The sequence below is a fragment of the Astyanax mexicanus genome, chromosome 13 (genome assembly GCF_023375975.1).
Source record: "Astyanax mexicanus isolate ESR-SI-001 chromosome 13, AstMex3_surface, whole genome shotgun sequence".
Lineage (NCBI taxonomy): Eukaryota > Metazoa > Chordata > Actinopteri > Characiformes > Acestrorhamphidae > Astyanax > Astyanax mexicanus.
This window is the reverse complement of record NC_064420.1, coordinates 20,663,935-20,689,779: the sequence shown is the minus strand read 5'-3', so window position 1 is coordinate 20,689,779 and position 25,845 is coordinate 20,663,935. Positions and strand designations below refer to the sequence as shown.

The 25,845-nt window shown below is 36.2% G+C and overlaps 2 protein-coding genes across 7 annotated transcripts in view; one reads left to right on the top strand and one right to left on the bottom strand.

Moving 5' to 3' along the window:
- Positions 1-7,826, bottom strand: part of tut4 (terminal uridylyl transferase 4) — a 31,314-nt gene extending 23,488 nt beyond the window's left edge. For 4 of the 6 annotated variants that reach the window (XM_015601239.3, XM_022664249.2, XM_022664248.2 and 1 more), the window contains exons 1-5: positions 7,614-7,826; positions 5,637-6,215; positions 3,365-3,507; positions 2,459-2,575; positions 1,024-1,201 (exon numbers count right to left, since the gene is read on the bottom strand). In XM_015601239.3, coding sequence (XP_015456725.3) covers positions 1,024-1,201; positions 2,459-2,575; positions 3,365-3,507; positions 5,637-6,090 — 892 coding nt within the window. In that variant the 5' untranslated portion in view covers positions 6,091-6,215; positions 7,614-7,826. The remainder of the gene's footprint in view (positions 1-1,023; positions 1,202-2,458; positions 2,576-3,364; positions 3,508-5,636; positions 6,216-7,613) is intronic. The other 2 variants (XM_022664251.2, XM_022664252.2) reach the window with 1 other exon arrangement.
- Positions 7,827-10,092: 2,266 nt separating this feature from the next.
- Positions 10,093-25,289, top strand: gpx7 (glutathione peroxidase 7). Its single transcript, XM_007233107.4, has 3 exons — positions 10,093-10,343; positions 19,740-20,001; positions 23,760-25,289. The coding sequence occupies exons 1-3, from the start codon at positions 10,206-10,208 to the stop codon at positions 23,921-23,923; spliced, it is 564 nt and encodes a 187-aa protein (XP_007233169.3). The 5' UTR covers positions 10,093-10,205; the 3' UTR covers positions 23,924-25,289.
- The last annotated feature ends 556 nt before the right edge of the window (positions 25,290-25,845 follow it).

Below are 25,845 nucleotides of genomic sequence, written 5' to 3'. Positions count from 1 at the left end.
AGAGACAGACAGACTATTTAAATACAGGTACAGTAGTGTAATGTGCAATACAAACAAGTAGACTGGATGTCTTTACACATAAAACTCTTTTCTAAATGAAAATACTGATCATTTTCATTTTAATAGTAAATATTGAAAATATTGACACAAGTGTGCCATTACATAAGTCAACATATTCAAGTCAAGTAGTTTTACTGTCAATACTGCTTAATAGTGTTTAATAGTGAAAGTAAAAGCATTTCTACACGCAAAATTAAAAATAAACAAAGGATTGGGCTTAAAGAAAAAGAATCAGTGAGGCTATCCAGCTTTAATTTGCTAGGGAGCAAGTTTGGACTCTAGAGCAATGGAGGAAGGTCATGTGGTCGGATGAGTCCAGATTTCCAGAGTAATGGAGCATCAGGGTAAGAGAGGCAGGCTGAAATGATGCACTCATCGTGCCTGTGGGGGCAGTGCTATGATCTGGGGATGCTGCAGTTGGTCAGGTCTGGGTTCAGCAACAGTATGTGCTGAAAGAATGAGGTCAGCTGACTACCTGAATATACTGAATATAGACCAGGTTATTCCATCAAGGGATTTTTTTCTTCCCTGATGGCACGGGTATATTCCAAGATAACAATGTCAGGATTCATGGGGTCAGATTGTAAAAAGTGCAGAGTTCAGGGAGCATGAGATCATCCATTTTACACACAGATTGGCCACCACAAGTGTCCATGAGTCCAGACCTGAACCCCATTGAGATGTGCTGAGGGAGACTTTGTGTAGTGGTCCAAATCTCCAATCATCAATAGAATAAAATATCTTGGGGAAAAAAATTAAGCATTTCCAGACAGTTATTAAATGTTTATTTTTCTGTAATTGCAGAAGCTTGTGAAAACTATGCAACAGTGAACGTGTTCTGTAATCAAATCCAAATCTACCTTTTGATCAATTTACATACTGCTATACCCTGACTTTTTACTTCTTCCTCATGTCAGTGTATGTAGTAAATGGTGTTTGTGTGTTTGATTGCTTTCCACTTACTTGGCAGGTGTTTCTGAATGATCTGCTGCATTCGCTTCAGGACGCCCTGCCTCTGCTGGAACTCCTCCTCTGAAATCCCGTTCTGTCGTGCAGCCTCCATTACTGCAGCGTCTACCGCCCTCATCTGGGCTGGAGAGGGAGCAGGTAAAGCCCTCAGCTCATTCTCCTCCTGCTTTTCCTGTATATCAACAAACAAACAGACAAATGCATTAAAAAAAGTACAGTGCTCATTAAAATCATTTAGAAAACGTTCAACTAACAATCAAAATAATGTTACACTTGTTACACTTGCTGAAAGTTGGGAGTTTGTTTTTTGTTTATTTCTTTTTTTTTAAATATGTGAATATTCCTGGATTGGGATATTTCTCTTTTATTCTATTATATTTCCTGTAATTTTGCAAAAACATTCATGTCAGATCAAATTAGATCCAATATTCATCTAACCCTTAAAACTAAACAAAAACATACACATACAGTATTATAGTTTTACAGTTACCAAGCAAAATCTCTGTTGTATTGTTCTAATAACACCAATCAATTTCCGTATGCAACCAAAAACCTTTAGACACATGCATTTTAAAATGTTTGTATTTAAGCATCTGCCTCAAAATACTGTATACTGTAGGGATGTGCCATCTCAAACAGTGCCTAATAAAAATCCACATTATTTTAACAGTGGCATTAACTTCTGAAAGCAGACTATTTGGTATTTGCTTTGCTATTTACCATGAAGCTTTTAGGGCGTTTATATTTGCAGTTCATATGCATGTAGGGATACAGCTATTTAAAACATTTTTGATTGGTTAAGAGCAATAAAAATAAACAAAAGAATGTTCTTTATTAAGTGAATGTGTTACAATCTATTAGCTTCCTTTTTAAGATACTGAAATAATACCATGACAAAAACCTTATACATCAGAAACGAATAGAATAATAGATCATACCTGGAACTAAAAATTATTTGTCTGTATTAAAAATAAAAGGAAAATAAGATTTAAATAATAAGTGATTATTTTTTATTTTAAGATTTATGTTTATCTGAAGAGTGTGTGCGTGTGTGTGTGTGGGCGTGTCTATCTGTATCAGCAATAGATGCTAAATAAAGCACAAACTTTTCTTAGTATAGCATCTGTTGAATATTTAAGCCTTTCCAACATCAGCCTTGTTAAGTTTTGTTTTCAGGAATGAACACGCAAATAAAGCATATTTTCATGTTCAATGTAATAAACTGAGCAAAATAATTAATAATGTTTTTTGTTGTTGTTGGAAGGGTTCATTTTATTTTGACCAGAGCTCCCTGTTCTTACTGGCAAGGTCTATCAGCACCATTCCATTCCCTGTCATACATACTTAAAACACAGCTGTTCAGTCAGCCAGTTATCGAGTAATTCCATAATTAAGTGTGTATTACTGTGTGTGTGTTTGTGTCTCTCACCATTATGTTCTTTTTGTGGCGCTTCTCTTTGATGTGTTTGTGAGCACCCTGGATGTTGTCCACGTGAACAGAGCACAGTTTGCATAGATACTGGAAATTTGGGTATTCAGGAGATTGCTGCAAAAAAAAAAAAAATATGTGATTGAGTTACACACAAAAAGCCAATCACGGGATAGTTAAAACACTTCGCGCACACACACTTATACAGATATGCAAATCTGAGAGGCCATTAACAGCTCCTCAACTATCTGTGATGGGTCTGTGATTAACAGCACAGGAGGAAATGCCAGAGAAAGCACCTCAGCATAGTTCACAGTTTCTGTGAATAGAATCAAACCTCTGAACCTCTAAAAGCTCCCTCATAGTAAGTATTTATTTACACAAATTTATTACACCAAACACTGATTTACCAGAATTGTGTGATGATTATGGGTCTAAAATGTAACTTAAAATTGAACATCATTAAAATGGTGGCGGGATACACGCAAAGCATTTTGCAGCAAAAAACAGTCCCCAGAAAATGTGTAATGGTTTATATGGTGTATATGGTGTATATTATTTATCTCTTTATTTGATTGCTGTACATTTTAGCATGTCAGCATTTTTTTTTATTATGAATCATTTTATTTCTTCTTAATTAAATCTCATAATGTTTGCTTGTACTTATAATTCAAACTAATTTTGTAAATGCTCAGCAGCATTGAAGGGTTACCCTCATGAGGGTTACCCTCAATGTATTCTCAGGTGGAAATAAAGGTTGACTGATTGAATCCTTGTTTGGAAAAACTGAAACAATGTGAACTAGCTATGTCAATTTATAATAATGAATATAGTAATTGCACTTACTCAACATATGTCTATAACTGTACATGTTAAAATGCTCTGTTTGTGTTCATACAGTCTTACCTTGGCCAGTCTGTGTATGTAGTCTCTCTGCAGTCTCTCCTCCGCCTGTTTGAGCCCTAGCTGCTGGTCAGAGGTGAGATTGCCCTCGTCTGAACCCATCACTTCTTGAATACACTCAACAGGGCGTCTCCCCGACACTTCACCTGAAAGAGAGAGTAACAGCCCCTATTATATCAACATTAACCACCACCCCCCCAACCAATCAGCTCCACCTCTCTAAAACAAAGCAGAATATTCAAACAACAACAAAAATACTGAACATCCAGTCCTTTGTGACCAAGTAAAACACAGCTTGACATAAACATATATATAACAACTAACATATATACAGCTCTGGAAAAAAAATAAGAGACCACTTCAGTTTTTGAATGAGTTTCAATTTCAAATAAAAATATTGTTATTTAGAGCATTTATTTGCATAAAATGAAAAATGGCTAAAATAACAAAAAAAGATGCAGAGCTTTCAGACTTCTATAATGCAAAGAAAACAGGTTCATATTCAATATTTTAATTTTTGGTGGAATAACCCTCGTTTTGAATCACAGTTTTCATGCATCTTGGCATGTTCTCCTCCACCAGTCTTACACACTGCTTTGGATAACTTTATGCCACTCTTGGTGCAAAATTTCAAGCTGTTTAGCTTGGTTTGATGGATGGTGATCATCCATCTTCCTCTTGATTACGTTCCAGAGGTTTTTATAATTTGGTAAAATCAAAGAAACTCATTATTTTAAGGTGGTCTCTTTTTTTTCCAGAGCTGTAAATTTAGTCTCTTGTACAAAATGTAAATTAAATGCAAATCCTTATCTGGGGAGTTTGTTAACTGTTCACAATGCAGTGATTGTTCACTGTCTTTATTATAACATCTCCAAAACTCTCTTCATTTTTATCACTATTTATTAATGGTGTAAAGTGTTACTTTATAACTTGGTTTGTACAGTAACTGTCCAAAAAAAAAAGACTTGGAATTAACTTATGCAAATAGGTAATAGCCTCTCATTGGATAGTTACTATATGAGTGATTATGTTTCAGCTGGCAATTTTTATTTAACTTAAGCTGATGCAGGGAGTAGCTTCTCATTTGTTAAATAGCCATGTGGAAATACATACTGCGGTAGTAGAAAAGATGTCAATCTGTTTCAGAAGGATCAAATTATTGGCATGCATCAAGCAGAGAAAATAGTTTAGGAGATTAGATGCTCAAACTACTGAAATCAGGTTAAGAACTGCCCAACATATAATTAAAAAGTGAAAGGACTGTGGGGAAACATCATCTTGAGGAAGAAATATGGTCAAAACATTTTTTTTTATGATTTCGATTGCTTAAACCTAAACGTTAAACTAAATTGTAGAAAAACAACACCAAAACTCTAGAGATATTTTAATAGTGAAAGTAAGAGCATGTCCACATGAACTATGTAAAGGAAACTTGAAGGTTTTGGACTTAACAGCTGAGTAGCCTTAAGAAAACCACTTATGACTGAGGCTAACCAGAAAAAAAACAGCTTCAATTTGCTAAGAAATGTAAAGATTGGACTCTGGAGCAATGGAAAAAGACACATAGTCCGATGAGTCCAGATTTCCCTGTTTCAGAGCAAAGGTGCATCAGGGTGATAAGTAAAGCGGCTGTTATTCAAATTGTGATAGTGGTTCATGAGACACATGGATTGTCCAATACAGTCCAGACTTGAACCCCACTAAAAACTTTGGGATGTGCTGGAAAAGACTTTGCACAGTGGTCCAAATCTCCCATCATTAATACAAGAAATTTAAATTTAAAATGCAACTCTGGATAGAAATGAATGTTGTGATGAATGAAAGAACTGTCTTGTGCTGTACTTACAATCCATTTTTTCCATTCTGTTACACATTTTTGGTGTTCAAATGAGACAGATTCTTCGCACTAATAGAACTCTGCCCTCAACCCACAAACCAGAGTGTGGGCACTCTAGATATGTGACTGTGTGTAATGTGTTTTCTTTATTGCTTTTGTGTCACAATGCTTGCAACGTACAGATTATAAACAGTTACTAAGTCTTTAAGTTTTCGAGGTTAAGAAAAGCGGCAGTGAATTAGGAAAATAGGAAACGATCTATTGCACCACTAGTATTTAGTTATCCAAAACCTGGTTTGGTAAATCAAATTTTTCTTTTCATTGTTAACATGTTTACAAGCATCTGTTCTAAAGTGAGCTAAAGGTTTACAGTAAAAGTTCTCTTGTTGAGATTAAAAATTAAACAGTAGGCTTAGGTGCCCAAATCCATATCCTTACTCATCTGCTTGTCCTTTGCTGCAGCCGGTTTGAATTGCTTGCTATGAGCACTGTTCTCCTGCAAGTTCAAGCTCAGCATCCCCTGATTAGCTGCAGGCCCCCGTGCTGCTCCACTCCTTCCCACCGGTCCTCGGTCCTGACCCTGCTGCCGCCCTTCAGCCTGATGGCCTCCAGGCCTTCCTTTCCCCCTCTCTCCAGAGTTGGTCCTACCGGTCAGTCGACGGGATTTGCCGGACCTGCCCTGGTCCTGAGGGCTTCCCGTTAAAGTCCGGCCCCCACCACCATGGCCACCCTGACCCTCCTCCCTCACTCGCGACACTCCTTCTTTGTTGCGTCCACCACCCTTGCCGCCGTCCCTCTGAGACGAGGCCTCCTTCTGCCCTTTGGAAGAACCTTTGCCCCCGGCCGAGCGAGCTGCTCTGCCCGACTTTTGGGGGCTTTTGTTCTCTTCCATATTTCTGCAGCAGTCTGAGTAAAATTAGAATAAAATTAAAATAAAACCAAACAAAAAAGAAAAGCCCAAAGGGCTTCTATACTGTGGCAGACGTCCACAGAGGTGAAGGGCAATCCAGTCCGAACCTAAAAAAAAAACAAAAAACAACACAAACAGAGGTAAATATATACAGCTATTGTATATTAGATATTCTACTCATAAAATAACAATATGATAGTTTAACCCATCACTGACAACTTTACAAATGACAGCTAGTCAACAATAACCTTAAATTCAATAATGTTGTTTTTTTTAAATCAGCAAAAAAATACCCTGAAATCTTGTGATATTATTTTAGGGCCATATCACCCACATCTAGCCAAAAAACATATTGATGGCTATATTGTATTTTGTATATCTGTATATCAAATTATTGATTTAATAAAATTGATGGAATGGTATGGAAACCCATTTAAATAAAATAATAATAATAATAATAATAATAATAATAAGGGACCACCACATCATAGTTATGAGATACTAAGTCATAAATATGAGATTGAAAATCACAACTATAAGACAGTAAGTCACATTTATGAGGGAGTAAGTCACAATTATGAAAGTAAATAATAATTATGAGATTATAAATCATAATTATGAAATATTGAGAAATAGTTATGAGACACTAAGTTATAATGAGATGCTAAGTCATGATTATAAGATACTGGGTGATCATAATAAGATAATTACGTGATAAATAAGAGATAAGATATCATGGAAATATTAATTAAGCTACTCATTCATAATTATGAGATTCTAAGCCATGCGAAGTCATAATTTCGAAATACTGATTCATAAGTATGAGATACCAATATATAATTGAAATATTAAGTCATTATTATGAGATGTTATAATATTATGAGATGGAAAGTATTTGGGTATAATTATGACTTAGTATCTCATTATAACTTAACTGTCTCTTATTTATAACTTAGTAACTCATAATTGTGAGCCTCATAAAAGTGGCCACAGGACGGATTGTTACTTTTTTTGACAATGATCTGAACTCCAGACTAATGTTAATAAAATCCAGAAAGAACGATTGATTAAATCAAATTAATTGATTATTAAATCTGAGGGAAGGACTAATTAAATCGGGGTGTTTTATTTCGCTGAGGGAATGTTTTAAGTCTCTAATGGCTGTTTTTCTACCTAAACAGATTAGATACAAAGTGCTTTAGGCGACCATAAGCCGCCGCTGTAAACCCCTATGCTAAGCTAACAGGCTAAAATGACAACAGAGCTGAGCCGCGGATCAACAGCCGCGAGTTTTTACTAAACTGAGTTCAGTTTTAACCTCGAAACCCCACAGAACAGCCCGAGCAGGAGCGCAGAGAGTCTTATTCAGAAACCAGGAGCTCGGAGCAGCTCTCCTTGACTCTCGCCGGGTCTAACTTTACTCAGCTTTTTCTCCTTTACTCTACAGCCGAGGAGCCGAGCGGAGACAGCCGGACCGAGCCGAGCCCGACCCGCCCGAGACTCACCGAGAGCCCGCCGAGCTGCGTTCAGAAGCGCATGCTCACTGCAAACATCGTGGTTTTATTTCGGGTCGGTTCTCTTCCACGGTCTAGCTCCTCTCGGCCCGCTTTCCGGCCGTGTTGTTGTTTTCCTCAGTCCAGGCCCTGCTCCAAACACCAGCCGCGGACGCCATGTTAACCTGTCGGCGCGGGGCATTGTGGGAAGGCGCGGGGGCGCAGAGCTGCTGTTTTGCATGTGCGCAGAAAGCTGCGTGTCCGTGCTGCGCAGAGCGGCTGCTCGCTGAGCACTGCTGTTTTCTATCTTACAATATAAAATATCCAGAGCAGTTAAGGTAGAAAAACATGTCAAAAGATTTTGAACACCCTTATTTTTTCAGTTGTGCAGGAGCAGTGCAAAGTCTTAGCAATAACTTTGTTACTAAACTTCACCTGTCAGACCTCAATTTTTTCTCTTCTGGGCTGAAACTGAGACTTACTCCAATGTTAATCTAAGCAAGGCCAGACCTGACTCTTCCTGTAGCAGTTTTCTCCAGTTTCCAGAGTGGTTTATAGTTTAAATAGTTACAGAGCTCTCTGTGTTTGTTTGTCTTTTTAGAGTCATTATGATGGAAATCTGAATGTGCTGTGTTTTGTGTAAGTGCTGCCGTAGAGAGTGCATTTACGGCCTTTTCAAGAAATTTTGGGGGCCCCAAGCAAAATGGACCCCACCTCATACCATCACCCCACCTTGTTGTCTTGCTGCATTCAAGTTGTTTAGGAAATATCGTATTTATGCGATGAGAGCACAGGAACTCCACCGTATTTATTTATGCATTCGTATTTACCAGTGGGAAAGATTTTTAGATAAGCCCAGAGTTTTCCAGTTGAGGGCATGTCAGTAAAAAGAGGTTAATAAGTTGATGCAGACAGTTTGTATTGTATACTGCTTACACTTCTGTTATTGCTACCTGAACACTTACAGGCTGTTATTAGCTAACTAATAAAATCACTAGCAATATGTGAAAAAACAATGTAAAATCTAGTATGATTCACGGTTCTAATGGGATAAAAACATTACTCACCTAATGCATGTCTTATTCAGATGTCCCACATCTCCCAGAATTTGCGGGAGTCTACCGCATATCATTTACGGCTCTCTGATGCCTGCAATCAGACAAAATCTACCAGAATCTAGAACGAGTGGCCCAAGAGTGAACACAAACTCGCACGCATGCACAGACTTTTTTCCCCCAATCACATGAGGGAAAGAGAGGAAGAGGGAGAGAAAGATGCTGCTCCCTTTGTGTACATATTCATGAAGCACATGTTCTAACTGGCCTGTTCTCTGCTAATAATCTGAGTCAGCAAATCAAGTCTTTAATTAAAAAAATAATTTTACAATCAATTTCCAAAGCTCAAATTGTTTCCATTGCTACTTTCAAGCTGTAAGCTTTTAAATTATTTAACAATATATGCTTTTACTATAAATGTGTGTATGTTTTACAATACTACAATTAATTTTTTCAGTTTTTAGTTCTTTGTTTTCCCTTAAAGGCCCTGGCAGTTTATTGCAACATTTTGTACACTGGATTTTGTACCATTTCCGGTTATTGACAAGACCTTAAATGGCAAAAATACAGGGAAAAAATGCATGTGTTCTAAAATGTTTGACCATTAGTATTGTTTAGTTTAGTCTAGTTTAGTTTAGTCCATTTTAGTCTAGTCTGGTTTAGTTTTGTCTAATCTAAGATAGTTTAGTCTAGATTAGTTTAATCTAGTCTAGTTTTGTTTAGTCTAGTCTAGTTTTGTTTAGTTTAGTCTCGTTTAGTCTAATCTATTTTAGTTTAGTTTGGTCTAGCCTAGTTAATCTAATCTATTTTAGTTTACTCTGGTCTAGTTTTGTTTTTTCTAATGTAAAATAGATAGATTAGTCTAATGTAGTCTAGTCTAATTATGTCTAATGTAGTGTAGTTTACTCTAGTCTAGTTTTGCATAGTCTAGTCTCATCTAGTTTAGTCTAGATTAGTCTAATTTAGTCTAGTATAATCTAATCTAGTCTAGTCTAGTTTTGTCTAGTCTAATCTAGTCTAGTTTAATCTAGTTTAGTGTAGTCTAATCTAGTCTTGTTCAGTCCAGTCTAGTTTGTAAATCTATTCTAGTCTAGTCTAGTTTAGACTAGTCTTGTTTAGTCTAATCTAGTCTAGATTAGTCTAGTTTTATCCAGTCTAGTTTAGTCTAATCTAATCTACTTTAGTCTAGTCTAGATTAGTCTACTAACGTTATAATTTAGTCTAGTCTAGAATAGTTTAGTCTAGTCTAATTTAATCTAGTCTAGTCTAGTCAAGTTTAGTTTATTCTATTCTATTCTAGTCTAGCCTATTCTAGTCTAGTTTAGCCTAGTCTATTCTATTCTAATCTAAACCAGTCTAGTTTTTTTTATTTCACCTCTGCACGTTTTCAGCGCAGCGTTGTTGCTGCGCGCTACCTGAGCGCTCCGTTGTTTTCCTCTGGGTGTGTTCAGCTCTGCGCTGATTCTGCGCAGTGCTGTCGCTGCAGCTGTGTGTGAGAGAGAGAGACAGCGGGGTACAGAGGAGCTGATCCGCACCGCCGCCTGCAGTCATGATTCCCCGAGCTCTCACCTTCCTGCCGGTGCTGCTCCTGTCCTGCTTCACCGCCGCCAAACAGAAAGACTTTTACACCTTTAAAGTGGTGAACAGCAGAGGGAGATTAGTGTCTCTGGAGAAGTACCGGGGCTCGGTAAGTCTCGCAGCCGGGAGGAGGGTCTGTGGAGCCGGGCTGGCTGAGAGGGATGTCGTGCACTAACGGTTTGCTGGTTCTGCATGGAAAACCAGTTGCATCAACTAGTTACACTATTTAACCTGTCTATTTACCCACTCTGCACCAGTTTCACTGTCTCTTCTTTAGCATGCTGTTCTCTATTATTAACTCTGTTTAATACTCTGTGTGTCTATAATAATAAACTACTAACACTGAACTCAACGGTCTGGCATTGCTTGTCTATAACTGGTCTCGATCTGCCTACGTGGCAAATCTGTTCTTTTAGGCAAATTTAGATTTATTGTCTTCTTACGCTCACCCCTTTAGTCTAGAACCAGAACCATTTAAAAAGTTTAGAAATAATACAAATGATACATGTTTTGTTGTATTTGCAATTGCATTAATGAATATATTAACTAAGCTGCTGAAGAAAACACAGGTTACTAAATACAACACATACTGTAGTGTATACTTCAGTTCTGTAAGTGTTAATAACTACAGGAAAAGCCTAATTAAACCCATTAATACTGAAAATCACCGCTAAATAAATATTAAAAACGTCTATGTCGTTTATTAGTTACTTAACTACATTTTACAAAACGTAGCTAAGAAATAAGGTAGTTTATTTAGCGTTAGAAGAAAAACTAAATTACCAACAGTAGACCCGAAATGATCATCTAAGTAAATCTAAAAAAAAAAAAACTGATGATTTAGTTTAACTCTGAACTAAACCCTATAATGAATGAGAAAAAGTAATTCATAAGTTTTAGCGCTGATTACAGGAGGCGAGACGCTAGAGGGAGCTAAAGGACAACAGTTAAGTTTATGTTCATTTACACTCAAGTCATTGTAAGCGGAATTCTGTTAGTTTTCGTGTAATTTTTGATACCCAATTTCGGCAGTGATTTTAACCATTTGATGCACAACAAATGGTCACCTGGAGTTTTAACTTTCTATATATTTGCAATAAATCAATATAACCATTCAGTTGTTAAGGTATTCCTCAATTAACTTGTTTTTGATCATCATACATTCATTTTTTCTTTTTTGAATAAAAATATTTTTTTGTATCACTGCCCCTCTAATGCACAACATGTGTCAAAAAAGACCTACATTCATTTTCTGTTATTTTATGTATGGCTGAGGATTTCTATGATATTATATATTTCAAATGGCGAATCATTAGGCATTTTCTAATACAAATTTGCAGTAAATATCTTGTTTTTGTTATCAGCACAAATCTTTTTCTTTCTCTTCTTTTTCTTTTTCTTTCTTACTTTATGAAGGAGAAGCTTTTGTATTTCTACTTCAAGTTGAAACACATGGATCTCTTGTCAGAAAGTTACATAATTTTCATTAGCTATTAGCTGTTGTCATATTCTATTTTAGTTAGCTAAGTCTACTGTAGGCTATTAACCAAGGTTTAGCTTACCTACAGGATATGTTTGAGCTAATCTTGGTGATATGACAAAAACTGAAAATATTTTATTAATTTAAGGAATAAACTACTTAAACAGAATATATTGTTAGGTTTTATTTAATATAACACTTTCAAATATTCAGTAAATCATATATAACAGTAAATTACCAAGATTCTGACTTTCATACACAGATTGTGATGTATAATTATAAATTATGATGAATAATAATAATCATAATAATAATAATGTAATAAAAATCTACCACAACAAACAGTTACACAATTATACAACAATTACACAAAATAAAGCATTAACTATTCAAAACATGTACTGTTCAATCTCAGGTAGCTTTACTACATTTTTACAAGGTTTCTAAGCCGAAGATTGTTAGTAAGTCCATTTATTAAACAAATGGAAAATTGACGAACCAAACAGAATTGGAAAAAAGGTGTTTATCTTGATTTTTTCTTTAGAAAAAAAAAGATTAAGTAACAGAAATGAACTCTGGGTAACAGGAATGACCTTTGGGTAACAGGAATGAACAGATATGCAGTTTGTTTGTGTGTGTGTGTGTTTGTCTTTTTAAATTTCCATATAGCGGGTGACTATAGGGCCTTACGGGTGGAATGATACACAAAACATCTTCACATACTGGCCAGAAAAACCTGTGGACCCCTGTTTTTTGCATGCAACGGACCTCAACATGTCACTTATGTATGTATCTATAATAATGCCAGGGTATAGGTCACCCTCGTACTTCATGCCACACCATTTGCCAAAAACCTCAAGACTTTGCCAGTAAAATCAGGAAGTACAGGGACCTAAACTCGTAATTGTAGTTTTAAAGGTCAGCTTTTACTACAGTCTACTTACTAAAACAATGTGGGGTTTAAATCCGGCTCGGGCTCATAATAACAGTTTATGGGATGGGCCGGGCTCAGACAGAACGTGCACAGGCTTGTCTGGTTGGAATTTTTTGGGACCAGTCTAAACTCCAACGATAGCCTTACTGCTTCTCTGCAGCATTTAGTGATGGATTGGCACCCTGTAATAAAACTGACCTTAAATCAGCGACTTCAGTCATTTTAATTGCAAAGCTTAAATAAAGTTAACATTATTACATTTAACTAATATTTACAGTAATAAGTAAAACAGAAAACTGGACTCACTTCTGTTACTAACACTCATTACACAAAGTAACAGGACTGAGTTTTTCGCATAGAATTAGCAAAAACATGAAAAATAGCTAAATGGCGGCTATGCTAATAGCATGCGGACACTGAGCACATGCTAGCGATTTTCCCAAAGTTTGCATTTAGAAAATAACAAATTAGATCTACGAATTAATTTAGGTAACAGGAATAAGTGTTGAGATTGACCTCCTCAGTTATAGTTACAATAAGATCAAATATACAGAAAAACTAATGAGGGAACTTTATTTTGGTTTCCCATGATCTTCAGAAGAACCAGCTGATGTTGTAGAGGTGACTTGTAGAATGTTCCAGCTGTTTCAGATGGGGTAATGTGTCACGGTAACAGGACTGAGTGAAAACCCAGGGACACAACTAAAATTTGTATTTTAACTTAAATATTATGGATTTATTTTTATTTTTTTAAAGCATAGATGGAATTTGGAATCGCACAACAATACAAAGACAATACATCTCTGAAAGATTTTAGTAATTATATTTCATGGTAAAGCTTATATTAAGTAGTTTTTAATTGCATATGTTACTTTTGCAATTAGGCCAATGTACAAGACACTATGCTTGATAATAATATGTATTTTAAAGTTATTTTATGTGCACATTTATACATGCAATTTCCTGGGGAAGAAAATGGCACAGATTCGTCAGAATGTGCTATATTCACTCATAAAATAAATTGATTTCAAAAGTTAAAACATAAAGAAGTTATTTTTGACCTATGTGTGCACATGTTGCGCATCAAAGGGCTAAATAAACTCAGAACCTGGTCTGGGCTCTTATGGGTTAATTTCTGTGCAAACGTACTAGTGAACCTACAGCTGTTTTTTGAGTTTCGTATGTGGTGATGATGGTAAAATAGTGTAATCTGTAATTGCATAGACCAAACACTAGAGGGGGCTGTTGGACAACAATTAATTCACGTCCCTATTTGTTTAAACCTTACATTATTTTCAGCAGCAAAAAAAAAATATTATAAGTCCACTAACATTTAAATGGCAAATCAATCTGGAGATTGATGTTTTACGTTGTAATATCATACTGATGTTTTTTTTTTGCCTATGTGAACTATTGTACTTTTATTGTACATTTACATCTACAAATTATCATAGATAGATAGATAGATAGATAGATAGATAGATAGATAGATAGATAGATAGATAGATAGATAGATAGATAGATAGATAGATAGATAGATAGATACTTTATTTATCCCGAAGGAAATTTAGGAATTATAAATGGATTTTAAATGGAATTACAGTGGTAAAGTTTTTGGATGTTTCTATATATCTGCAAAAAATTGACCTGAAACTGTAAAATGGAAGAAGAAGATGTGATCCAAATCACACAAAGATATTGGTTATTTATACTGTTTATTAAAGGAGTTTATAAACAGTATTTATACTGTTTATTTGGTGTAGTACAACATGATAAAAAGTACTTATCTTTGATGAATAGCACACCTCCATTCTCCCAAAGCGTTCTGACACGGGGCGTAATTTGCCCCTATAAAACGCTTTTAAAACCACTATTATCCAGCTCAAAATAGCTCCAAACCTCCTTGCTAGAATCCAGAGAGTCCTGACATTTAAATCGAGGTATTTATGACTTAAAAAGTGCACAAGAAGCTTATTTAAAAGTTTTTGTTCACATCCTATAATGCTAGCTTCAGTTCCGAGCGCCGCCAATACTAAACTGAAAATAACATAGACAAATATATATACATACTGTATATTGTATATTAGGACTATATAGACTGTATATTAGGCTGTTACACTATGCGGAGTGGCAAACATATTTGAAGCTTTAAGATTAGCAGATAATCTGAAGGTGAAATTAGAATCAGGGGTGAGGAAGCAGAGCCTGTTTTATTCTAAGAGCTAGAATCTAAAGAAAGTCTGATCTGTATAGTACACTTGTGGAAGTGTTTCATGGCACAAACAAAAGAGGTTGCTGATTCTCGTCAGGCTTAAAAAGGTTGCAAAACCATCTCTGAAGACTTTAAAGTCCATCGATCCACTGTCAGACAGATTGCATACAAATGAATATTTAAGATCATTACTACCCTTCCCAGAATTAATCCACAAAAAAAGATCACTCCAAGAGCTTGGTGTGTAATAGTCTGGGATGATGTCACCAACAACCCAAGCTAACTTCTAAGCAACTGAAAGCCTCTCTCACATTGGCTAATGATAATGTCTCACCATCGGGAGAACACTGTACGACCGTGCTGTGCTTGGCAGAGTTGTAAAGAGAAAGCCACAGCTCTTCAAAAAAGAAGATTGCTGCTCATCTGCAGTTTGCTAAAGATCACATAGAACTGAAACAATCCAAACATAGGAACAATACATCTTTAAGATTTAAATGAGCAGCGTGAAACTCTGAGAAAACTGACCCTATAACCATTACTCGTTTTTTATGCTAGAATCCATGCTCTCCTTCTCCAAACATAAATGCTTCTAATTTAAACTAATTGTTAAGATTGTTTATGTCTTTAGCAAAGTACAGACAGGCTGCATTGTTCTTTGTAACCCTGCCATGCACACCATAGGTTTTCAATGTTTATTTTGATGGTTCACTCATGAATATAAACAAGCTGCCCCTATTGTTTATTTAACAATGCCAAATTATTTGTGTACTTTCAGTACATGTATAAAAATCCATTAAAGTTTCAGGACAAATTTATGCAGAACTATAAAAAAAAAACTCATAAACCTTTAAGGACAATTGTACCTTTAATTTATCTTAAATTACCTTCAATTACCAGCACAAAGTACGAAGCTATAACACTACTGTCAGTTCCTTTATAACTGATATAATTAAAGGTCAATTAAAGAATTTACATGTAATAGTCCACATGGTAAAGAAAATGATCTGCATCATATTATTATTCAACAACAACTAATGTTAAACTACAGTGGAGAGAAATGGAAAGAGAGACACTAAGTGGAGGTAAAGATGGATAGAGAAAAAGAGAGAGAGAGAGCACTCTATTTTGTCTCGATCTGTTATTGAGGACATGGAAGCAGAGTGGACATGTCAAATTCATTTGGCATCTCTCTGGTGGCCAAGCACTTTAATTTAACATAAGTGGTCCTGTGTGTGTGTGTGTGTGTGTGTGTGTGTGTCCACAGTTGTTAGGTCCTTTAAGCCAGCGATGGACTCAGCAAGGTTATAACAGTTTTATTTTATTTAATTTTCACTTCTCTCCTCCAATTCAGCTAGTTTTAATTACATTGTAGAGCGGGGTTAGTTTTAATTAGTTCTAGTATTATTTTTTTTATGCTTTGGGTTATTTGTGAGGTGTTGGATTCAAAAAGGACAGACTAAAGCCCTATCTGGACAGTATTAGTATCTCGGGGTCCTGGGGTGATTTTCTCTTTTAATGGGGGGAGGTCCTCTGTGATTTTATTCCCGCCCGGAGCAACCACGCTGTAAATCTGCTCCAGTGAAAACAGCTTATAAATAGGCACAAATAAAAATGAGGGGTATCTCAAATTTCATTATGTTTAAGTTTTATAAACACTCAGTATACTTCCAGTTATTTATTGTTTTTTCTTTTAAAGAAGCACTAAACTTTATAACCATATAGTGGTGCTGTGTCAGCTAATGCTAGCTAACTAGCTTAGCTAAAGTTAGCCAGTTAGCTAGCTAGACTAGAGAGGTTAAATTGCTGTTTACTCTTTCAGTTTTGTTTTAGTGTGGTGACCCCAATTATCAGCCATTTCAGTCAAAACAGTGGAAATCTAAGCTTACTGTAAATAAACTGAAGTGCTTTACTCACCCAAATAAACAGTTTTCATGAGAGAAATCTGTGTAAATTAACACCCAGCACATTTAGAGCATATATTATATCAAGTATTCAGTATTTACTGTAATTATTCAGTCTCTACTCTAAAGTACTCAGTTTCTATTATAGTTTATTCACTATTCATTCTGAATTACACAGTATCCACTATGTATGATGTTATATTCACGATAATGAATAAATATCTACTATGAATTATTCAGTAAATTAACAGGGCTAATGTCTGTTTCCTACAGTAGTCTTTTATTTTTTTCATGCAGTAAGAACAGACTGACTAAAACCTGCACAACATTTCTATATCACTCTGTAATTGTGTATTTATTAGTAATTATTTTGTAAGGTTTTAATTGGTCTCTAATACAGATTAATTATTTGTATTGTAGTTTTTATTTTACATTAATAAAAGCAGTTACTATTGCAAAATAGAGCAAGCTGAACTGAAATTCCATGTATAAGAGAGAGGTTATACATCAGAAGTGTTTAATGAGAGCATTAAATATTAATTTGTCTAATTAAAAACTGGAGAGGCCTGTCAAATCAGATCAAATTACCAGTTCAAATATTAAATGCTCACATATCAGCATAACAAAGGAACAGTTATTCTTAAAGCACTTTGATACATCTTTCTTTCCTTTTTTTCTTTCTCTCTCTTTCTTTTTTTCTGTCTATATACCTCATAATTAGACTAATTATTGTTTTTTTTAACATAGTATTTAGTTATTTTTCATTAGTTTCACCCCAGTTGTTTCCAGTACACACAGGTTAGGCTACAGTGCTGAGAGGGCGAAGGCTAGTACAGTTCCACCTCATCTTGTCAAATTGCTGCTAGCACAACACCACTGACTGACCCCCCCCCCCCCCCCCACCACAATTAGATACGTTTTCTTCCTTTTTTACTTCATTATTTTACATATATAATTTTAGTGTTTCTTCATCAGTCCCTCTATTACATGATGCTACAGTGCAGAGAGGGTGAAGGCTAGCACCATTTTACTCTTAGACAAGTCCAGCTTCACCTCATCCACTGCTAACACAACACCACTGACTGATGGTGCAGTGGTTTAGCCAAATGTCATTTAATTAGCATCAATATGCAAAGCTTTGTTTAATCATCAGATCTACTAAATTTGATCACCTGGGTATGTGTGTGTGTGTGGCATTATGAGTGTTTAAAAGTAATTATAATTAAAGGCGATTTAGAAGTCCAGGTCTGTGCAGATACAGTGTGCACAGCTTACTATTTTAATAAACACACAATTATCAACACAATATATTCTCATAAAGCACATCCTCACCTCTTTTTCATAACCCCCTCTCTCTTTCTCTTTAATGAATTACTGATTATCTAGCATAAATCATGTTTTGCATTACTATTATTGTGTATACACTATGAATGATTTCTTATACACTGTGAATTATATAGTACTATAGGCAATAAGGCAATTCAGTTGTGATAGAAATTATAGTAATAATATTAGTATCTATCTATTCAGTATATATAATAAAAAAACTAGCAATTCTGTCTTCTATAAATGATTCTGTATCCAATACGTTTTATTTAATATTCACCATGAATTATTCCATATCCGTTGTGAATTATACAGCATCTACTATGTATTATTCTTTATCTACTACGAATGATTCAGTATTCATGTCACATATTAGCCTGTGTCTGTCCTGTGTTTTTCCCTCTTTTGGTTTTCTGTGCTCCTGCCCTGTTTTCCTGTCTTGTGTTTCCAGCCATGTGCTTTTTTGAGCACATGGCATTGTTTTGTTATTGTTCTGTCTCCGCCCTAGCCCCGCCCTAGCCATGCCCAAGCCATTAGTGTTGTCACCTTGTGTCTCATTTGTAACTCCGCCCCCTCATTACTTCCACAGGTGTCCCCAGTGTGTGCCTGTGTATAAATACCTCATGTGATCCATTGTTCTCTGTCGTGCTTTTTGTTTGACCTTGTCCCGTGTGTTTGTTATTTTGGTCTACAGTTCTGGTTTGTTATCTTTATAGTGTTTTGTTCCTTGCTTCTCAAGACCTAGTTTATCTTTTGTTTGTTTGTATAGTCTTTAAGTGTTTACTTTAAGTGTTTCCTTTGTCTCAGTTTTTGGTTTGCTTTTTTTGTTATGTCTAAAAATAAATATGACTTGCATTTGCATTCGGCCTCCATGTTACAATTCAATATGATCTATTCACTATCTATAATTAATTATTCCTCATCCTCTGTAAATTATTCAGTATCTACTATGTTTTTCAGTGTCCACTATAAATAATTTTGTATCCATTGTGAATTATACAGTATATACTATTTATTATTATTTATTTACTATGATTGATTCAGTAGCAGATATGATCTATTCAGTATCTACAATAAAATATCTATTCTTTTATAAATGATTCTGTATCTACTATATTTTATTCAGTATCCACTATGAATTGTCCAGTATCCATTATCCAGTATAAATTATAAAGTGTTTACTATGTATTATCCTTTATATACATGTTCTGTTCAGTATCTGCTATGTTTTATACATTATTCACTATAAATTATTCTCTATACATTGTGAATTATATAGTATCTACTATGTATTAATCTTTATCTACTCTGAATAATGCAGTATCCAATACGATTTATTCAGTATCAATAATGAATTATTCCTCATCCTCTATAAATTGTTCTGTATCAGGTATGTTTAATTCAGTAGCCACTATGAATTATATTATATCCATTGTGAATTATACAGTATCTACTATGTGTTATTCTTAATATATTCAGTTGCTATAATTAATCATTCCCTGTCCTCTATAAATGATTTTGTATCCACTATGAATTATTATGTATATACTTTGAAATATTTACTATACATTATATACTATGATATTTAGTATCTGTTAGATATGATATAGTATATGCAATGCAGTATTCAGTAACCACTATGAATTTTGCAGGTATCTCTGGCGGTGAATGTGGCGAGTGAGTGTGGATTCACAGAGGAACACTATACTGATCTGCAGCAGCTCCAGCGGGATTTTGGTCCATATCACTTTAATGTCCTCGCCTTCCCCTGTAATCAGTTTGGGCAGCAGGAGCCGGGCAGTGATAAGGAGATCGACAGCTTCGTCCGGAGAGTGTACGGAGCCTCCTTTCCACTCTTCAGCAAGATCGCTGTGGTGGGGACAGGAGCCAACAACGCCTTCAAGTACCTGGCAGGTAAGAACGAGTACCCACGCATTTATAACATGTGTAATGCCCTGCTAAGTGCAGTCCATCCACTGACCTAGTCTTGGAGTTTCTGTAAAATGCGAAATCCACCGGAGATCCTATGTAAACCCATAGAGAAGGGTAGTCCAAAAAGGATCAGCCAGCATTCATTGGATTTTTACTCTTAACTAGTGTAAACAGAACTGTTTACATACACCCACCTATCTCAATTATACTTCACTGGTGGTGTTCCTCCATAGACAAATTCTAACCATTTGTTCCTTAGCTCTGAATTACCGGGCAAAGCATAGAACACTGATGTGATATTTGAATAAATAATACAAGAAAAAAACAGCCAAGCTGTTTATAGCGCTGTTAGCTCCTTTCTGACGAGACGTGCCTGGCTGGCTTCAGCTCTGCCTGTGGGCGGTTGCGAGCCAAGATGGGCGAGGCCATAAATAATAATACCAAGTTGACGTAGACACAGTGTTTTTTCTGATCTACTCGTTTTTCTGAATATTTTCTTTTACTAGCTACTGCAGACAATGGAGGTTGAGGAACAGTTTTATATGCAGCAGCATATACAACTCAGAGAGACCAATTGTAATTCACAAAGAACAAGACAAAGTGGATTTTAGCAGAAGGACACCTTTAATTTTTTTTTTCTTACAGCTGTAATATGTTTCTCTGGTCCAAATCAGTGAATGGGTTTGTTGTCTTAGAGCATTTCCCTCCTTGGTTTGGTTTGGTTTCACACAAAGACAAGCGCATGTACAACAAAAATGCATCACAACAACCACTCATATGTTGTCTCCTCTAATTGGTCAAACCTCTCTGGGGTGGGAGCAAGAAGGTAAATACAGGAAAAAAGGTTATGTATTCTGGACGTGTCCAGTGTATTTTTCAGTGCAATTTAGCATGGAGCAGCAAGATAGATGGCATTAGTTATTAGCTGCAGTAATTATTTGGCTAATAAATCAGGTTAAACTGTACCTGAACAGCCATTTATTTCAAACCTGTGGAGTATGTTAGATCGTTTTGTCGAATCGAAGTCAGATTACATTCTCGCCACAAACAAACCTTAATGTATTCACATCTGACGTAAAAAAAAGGCGAAAGGTGAGAACAAACCAGAATAAATAGAGCTAAAACTATTGAATATTTTAAAGTCATACCCATCTCATACCCATCTTTTGATCTTTCTTTCAGCTTTGTTCTGTCTTCTCTGGTGCTTCTGGTGCTATCTTGTCTTGGCGTACACAGACACAGAGTAGGTTTTAATGAGGGGAAATGGGAGGCGCTCAAACACTCCCTACATATAATCCTGGAATCAATAGGCAGATCATTACTGATGGTGCTTATATTATGAGGGATACATTCGCACGCTCTCCACATTGTGTGGAGTGTATATGTACGTGTATGAGGACTTGCAGTTGGGATTTGTTTGCTCATTTATTTAATGAATGATGACTGCTCACGCGAGCAGCTGAGTAAACCGCTTAATTACGACCTTTCACAATTAACCAACAACCTGACAAAACCACCACTCACCCACTGACTGACTGACTGAAAGAGCTCTGCTCCAGCTGTTACCATGGCAATACTCAGCAGCGGTGGACTCAAACTGGAAACTGAAGTCCAGCATTTCTACGCAATAAGTTCAATGAGTTCAATGGGGTGTGTACTTAGAAGAAAGGTGTCTTTACTGGGAATCAAAATATAATTAACTTTAATTATATGAAAACTTAGAGATACGTCATCTCTGGTGTAATCAGGGTTAATGGTTTGTTGAAGGTCCAAACAGCTGCAGCATAGTAGACCTCGGTATCAAACCCACAAGTGTGTGATCAGTAACCTAATGCTCTAACCACTGAGCCACAGCTCTATATTAGATATCATAAATATACAGCTCTGGAAAAAAAAATAAGAGACCACTTCAGTTTCTGAATCAGTTTCTCTGATTTTACTATTTATAGGTTTATGTTTAAGTAAAATGAACATTTTTATTTTCATATAAAAATATTGTCATTTAGAGCATTTATTTGCAGAAAATGAGAAATGTCTGAAATAACAAAACAAAACAAAAAAGATGAGCTTTCAGACCTCAAATAATGCAAAGAAAACAAGTTCATGTTTATAAAGTTTTAAGAGTCCAGAAATCAATATTTGGTGGAATAACCCTGGTTTTTAATCACAGTTTTCATGCATCTTGGCATGTTCTCCTCCACCAGTCTTACACACTGCTTTTGGATAACTTTATGCCAGTCCTGGTGCAAAAATTCCAAGCAGTTCTGCTTGGTTTGATGACTTGTGATCATCCATCTTCTCTTATTTTTTTCCAGAGGTGTACATCATATTTCCCACACATTAATAAACATTTGAATCCGGAAGCTGTTCTTTGAAGAACTGCTGCAAAATGACTGAAAAAAAAAATGCTGTACATGGACTTCCATTGCCGAAAAGTTTAACAGTTTAAAAAGTGAGATAGAAGCTACATTGTTGATAAGTGTGTTGATGTAAAATATGTCCAGGTGTGCTTCATAAGCCTATTTACAGCCTGTTATTTAGTATTTTGAGTTCAAGTTTAGAGGTTTGCCATAGTCTGAAGTACGTTGAAGAGGAGAAGAGATGGTAAAGTCATTCAGTTTGGGTTAGCTTTTAGCCTAGCATAGCCTGGCACCAGGCAAAGCTACGTTCATAAGACCTGCTGCGATCAGGAGACATGCCCTAGAACTTAGTAGAAAATGTTTTACTTCATTTAGCATTTTCTGAACATTCAATCTGTAAAGTTTTCTGGATGTTCTTGGAACGTTTTTATTAACCATGCAACTCCGCTGCAATGTTGTGATGCAAACCATTACGATTATTATGTCAAACGTTTTCAGGATGTTTCTAAAACATTATTTCTGTCACATTACTCTAACTTTCTTGGAACCTTTTTCAAAATGTTGCTAAAGTTTTTATAGCGCTCTCTGTTAGCGCTGTTCTGGTAACTTCACTACAGCATCCTTGTGTATCAATGTTTTATGTTTTGGTTTAGAGAATGTTAATTTTAATGATGCCATAATGTTAGTATTCGTCTTGCTGGGAAGGTTATTTGAGAAATGTTTTGATAACATTGTGATTCACACGTTTTTCAGAACATTCCTGGAACATTATTTTGTACGTATAAGTTTAGGTGTCTTGGGACCTTTTTTGTTTTATTGTTTTGTTTTGGTAATGTTATTTCAAACGTTTCCATAATGTTAATATAACTCTAGCTGGGAATGTTATGTGAGAAACATTCTGATAACGTTATGATTCAAACCATTATTATGCCACACGTTTCAGAAATGTCCCTGGAACATTATTTTGTACATATTAACGTTACAGGTTAACTGTTATGAAACCTTTTCAAAATGTTGCTTAACGTTCGTATAATGTTCTCTGTTAGCTAGGTAGGAAGTCAGGTGTGAAAAAGAGATGATAATCTCATCTTCGTGAGACAAAAATGGTCACATTTATTTCTACACAGGTAAAGCCAATAAAAAGGTCAGGTCTGCCGTAATATGTGACATTTTGGAAATCCTTGTGTATGTCGGCCATATTGTGTCTTTTATATAACGAATTCTTTCTGCACTGTGATCAGGCCGCCTCTCAGTTCTTAACTTTTACTCTTTTTGTCTGAAAGAAGAAATGGAGCCTGCCTTAATTTAATGCAATATTACTCTTTAATTCCCCCTGTTACTAATCAACCTTTCCTTTTCTCTCTCTCTTTCTCTTTTCAGAGGCCTCTGGGAAGGAGCCGGACTGGAATTTCTGGAAGTATCTGATTGATGTAGATGGAAAGGTTGTAGGAGCCTGGGGTCCTCGAGTGTCGGTGAAGGAGATTCGTCAGCAGATATCCGACATGGTGCGAAAACTCATCATCAAGCGCAAAGAGGAGCTTTAACAGAATGTGGCCAAAGTCAAAAGATCCCACCTGAAAGCACAACACTCCCACACTCCACTTCAACCACAAATGCACACTTGTGGATCATTAGAAAAACCTTCAAACCACGAGGAGCTTTCTTACTAGAACCCTTCAAATCTCTGAAGCACTTCAGGAGAATCCTTCAGTTCTTTAGAGCACCTTCAAATCCTTTCTTTGAGGAGACCCTCAGAAGAACCTTCCCATTCAGTTTAAGGGCCTTTCACACCACACTTAAGGGGCAGACTAAAACAACTGCACCGAGACACGTGAGAGGAGGTTGTCTTGTTTTGGTTTCAAACGAACTCTAAAACTCTAAATTTTGGTGAGAGCATCATCCGGTCTCGATTTAACCCAACTACTTAATATACTCCTCCTGTTTGAGCTAAACGGCTGTTCAGGTGCAGTTTAATCTGATTTGGGCCACTTTCACCTGCTGTGTGAACGTAGCCTTAGGTAATACTATAAATCCCCAACTAGTTGTTCAGTTAGGAAACCAATTTGACTTTTTGAAGCCATATAAGAAAACCTTTAAATCAGTGGTCGGCAATAGGCGAAATATCTGGCCTGTGAGGTTGTGTGAACTATAATGAATGATAATGAAGAAAAAAAAAAACTCTGGCGAGCTTTTGTTTACATTCCTCCCCTGCTTCTCTGTTGCGCTCGGCGTGACTTTAGTTTTACCCGTTCTCGTTTTTCCACTCGTTCTTGTGCTCCCTATCTCCTTATGAGGGTTTTTTTTCCCGGCCTTGTCCCAATTCACTAGCCAGGGCAGTGGTAGTGAATTGGACCGCGACCTTGATGACACAGGTACGATCCCGCATGAGGAGCCCTCTGGGCTGAAGAGCTACTAGTCTGTAGCACTCCATCCCATTACACTTCATTTTTCAAAACTTTCCTTCATTTTTTTGTGGCTCGCAATGTTATGGCTTGGAAACTATCTGGCCCACGGCCAAACTTAATTGCAGACCCCTGCTTTAAATCCTCAGCAACGTCATTAGAAGAGCCCCTTGAATTATTAGGAGTATATAGCTAGGATAACCTTTTAATGCTTTGGAGCCCCCTGAGAAGCACCCTCTTCATTGTTGGAAGACCACTAAAAATTTGGTAAACTGGACATCCCTGTATTTTTGGGAGCCCCCATAGGAGAACCCCCCCAGACGTCTGTATCTCCCTCCTCTACCTCATCTGTTTCTGCAGTCATCAACAGAATTTAATCAGAAATTACAGTAAGAATTTTACAAATATAACTAAATGCATTCTACTTTGTTGCCTGTGATACTGTGGATAAAATATCCTGTTTTGTATACAACTGATGTAAAAGTTTAATAAAATAAATACAATTGTGTTCAGTTGCATTTTTAAAGTGACAGTCCTTAAGATGACAAAATATTATAAATAAATGGCATTTATGTGCTTCTGCTACCATTCCTGCGAAGCCACATATTGTCGCTGTCCTATAAAAACAAGTATCACCATTTTTGTCGATTTTTGCAAACTATCCCTTACACTGTGCCAAAATTTCCCCATGAACAGACCAATAGAAATACTTCAAAATGAGCTGAAATAAACTATTTTCACATTGACTTCCATTGATGGTAATGAAGTGTTTTTTCTCTCTTGGATTTTTTCAGTGGTTCACTTCCGAAGATGTCGTAAGTAGTTATTTTGGTTTTGTGGAACACCATCTTGAAGTTGCCCTAAAGTGTTTGCCCCCCTCATAAATTAATTGTGATTTATCACAATTTTTGGAAAAGATTGATTTCAATTTCACTATCAACCACAACCAGGCCTGATTACTACCAGACCTCGAGAACCAAGAAATCACTTAAATAGAACCTGTCTGACAACATGAAGCAGAGAAATGATCTAAAAAAAATCCAACACATTATCCCCCAATCTGA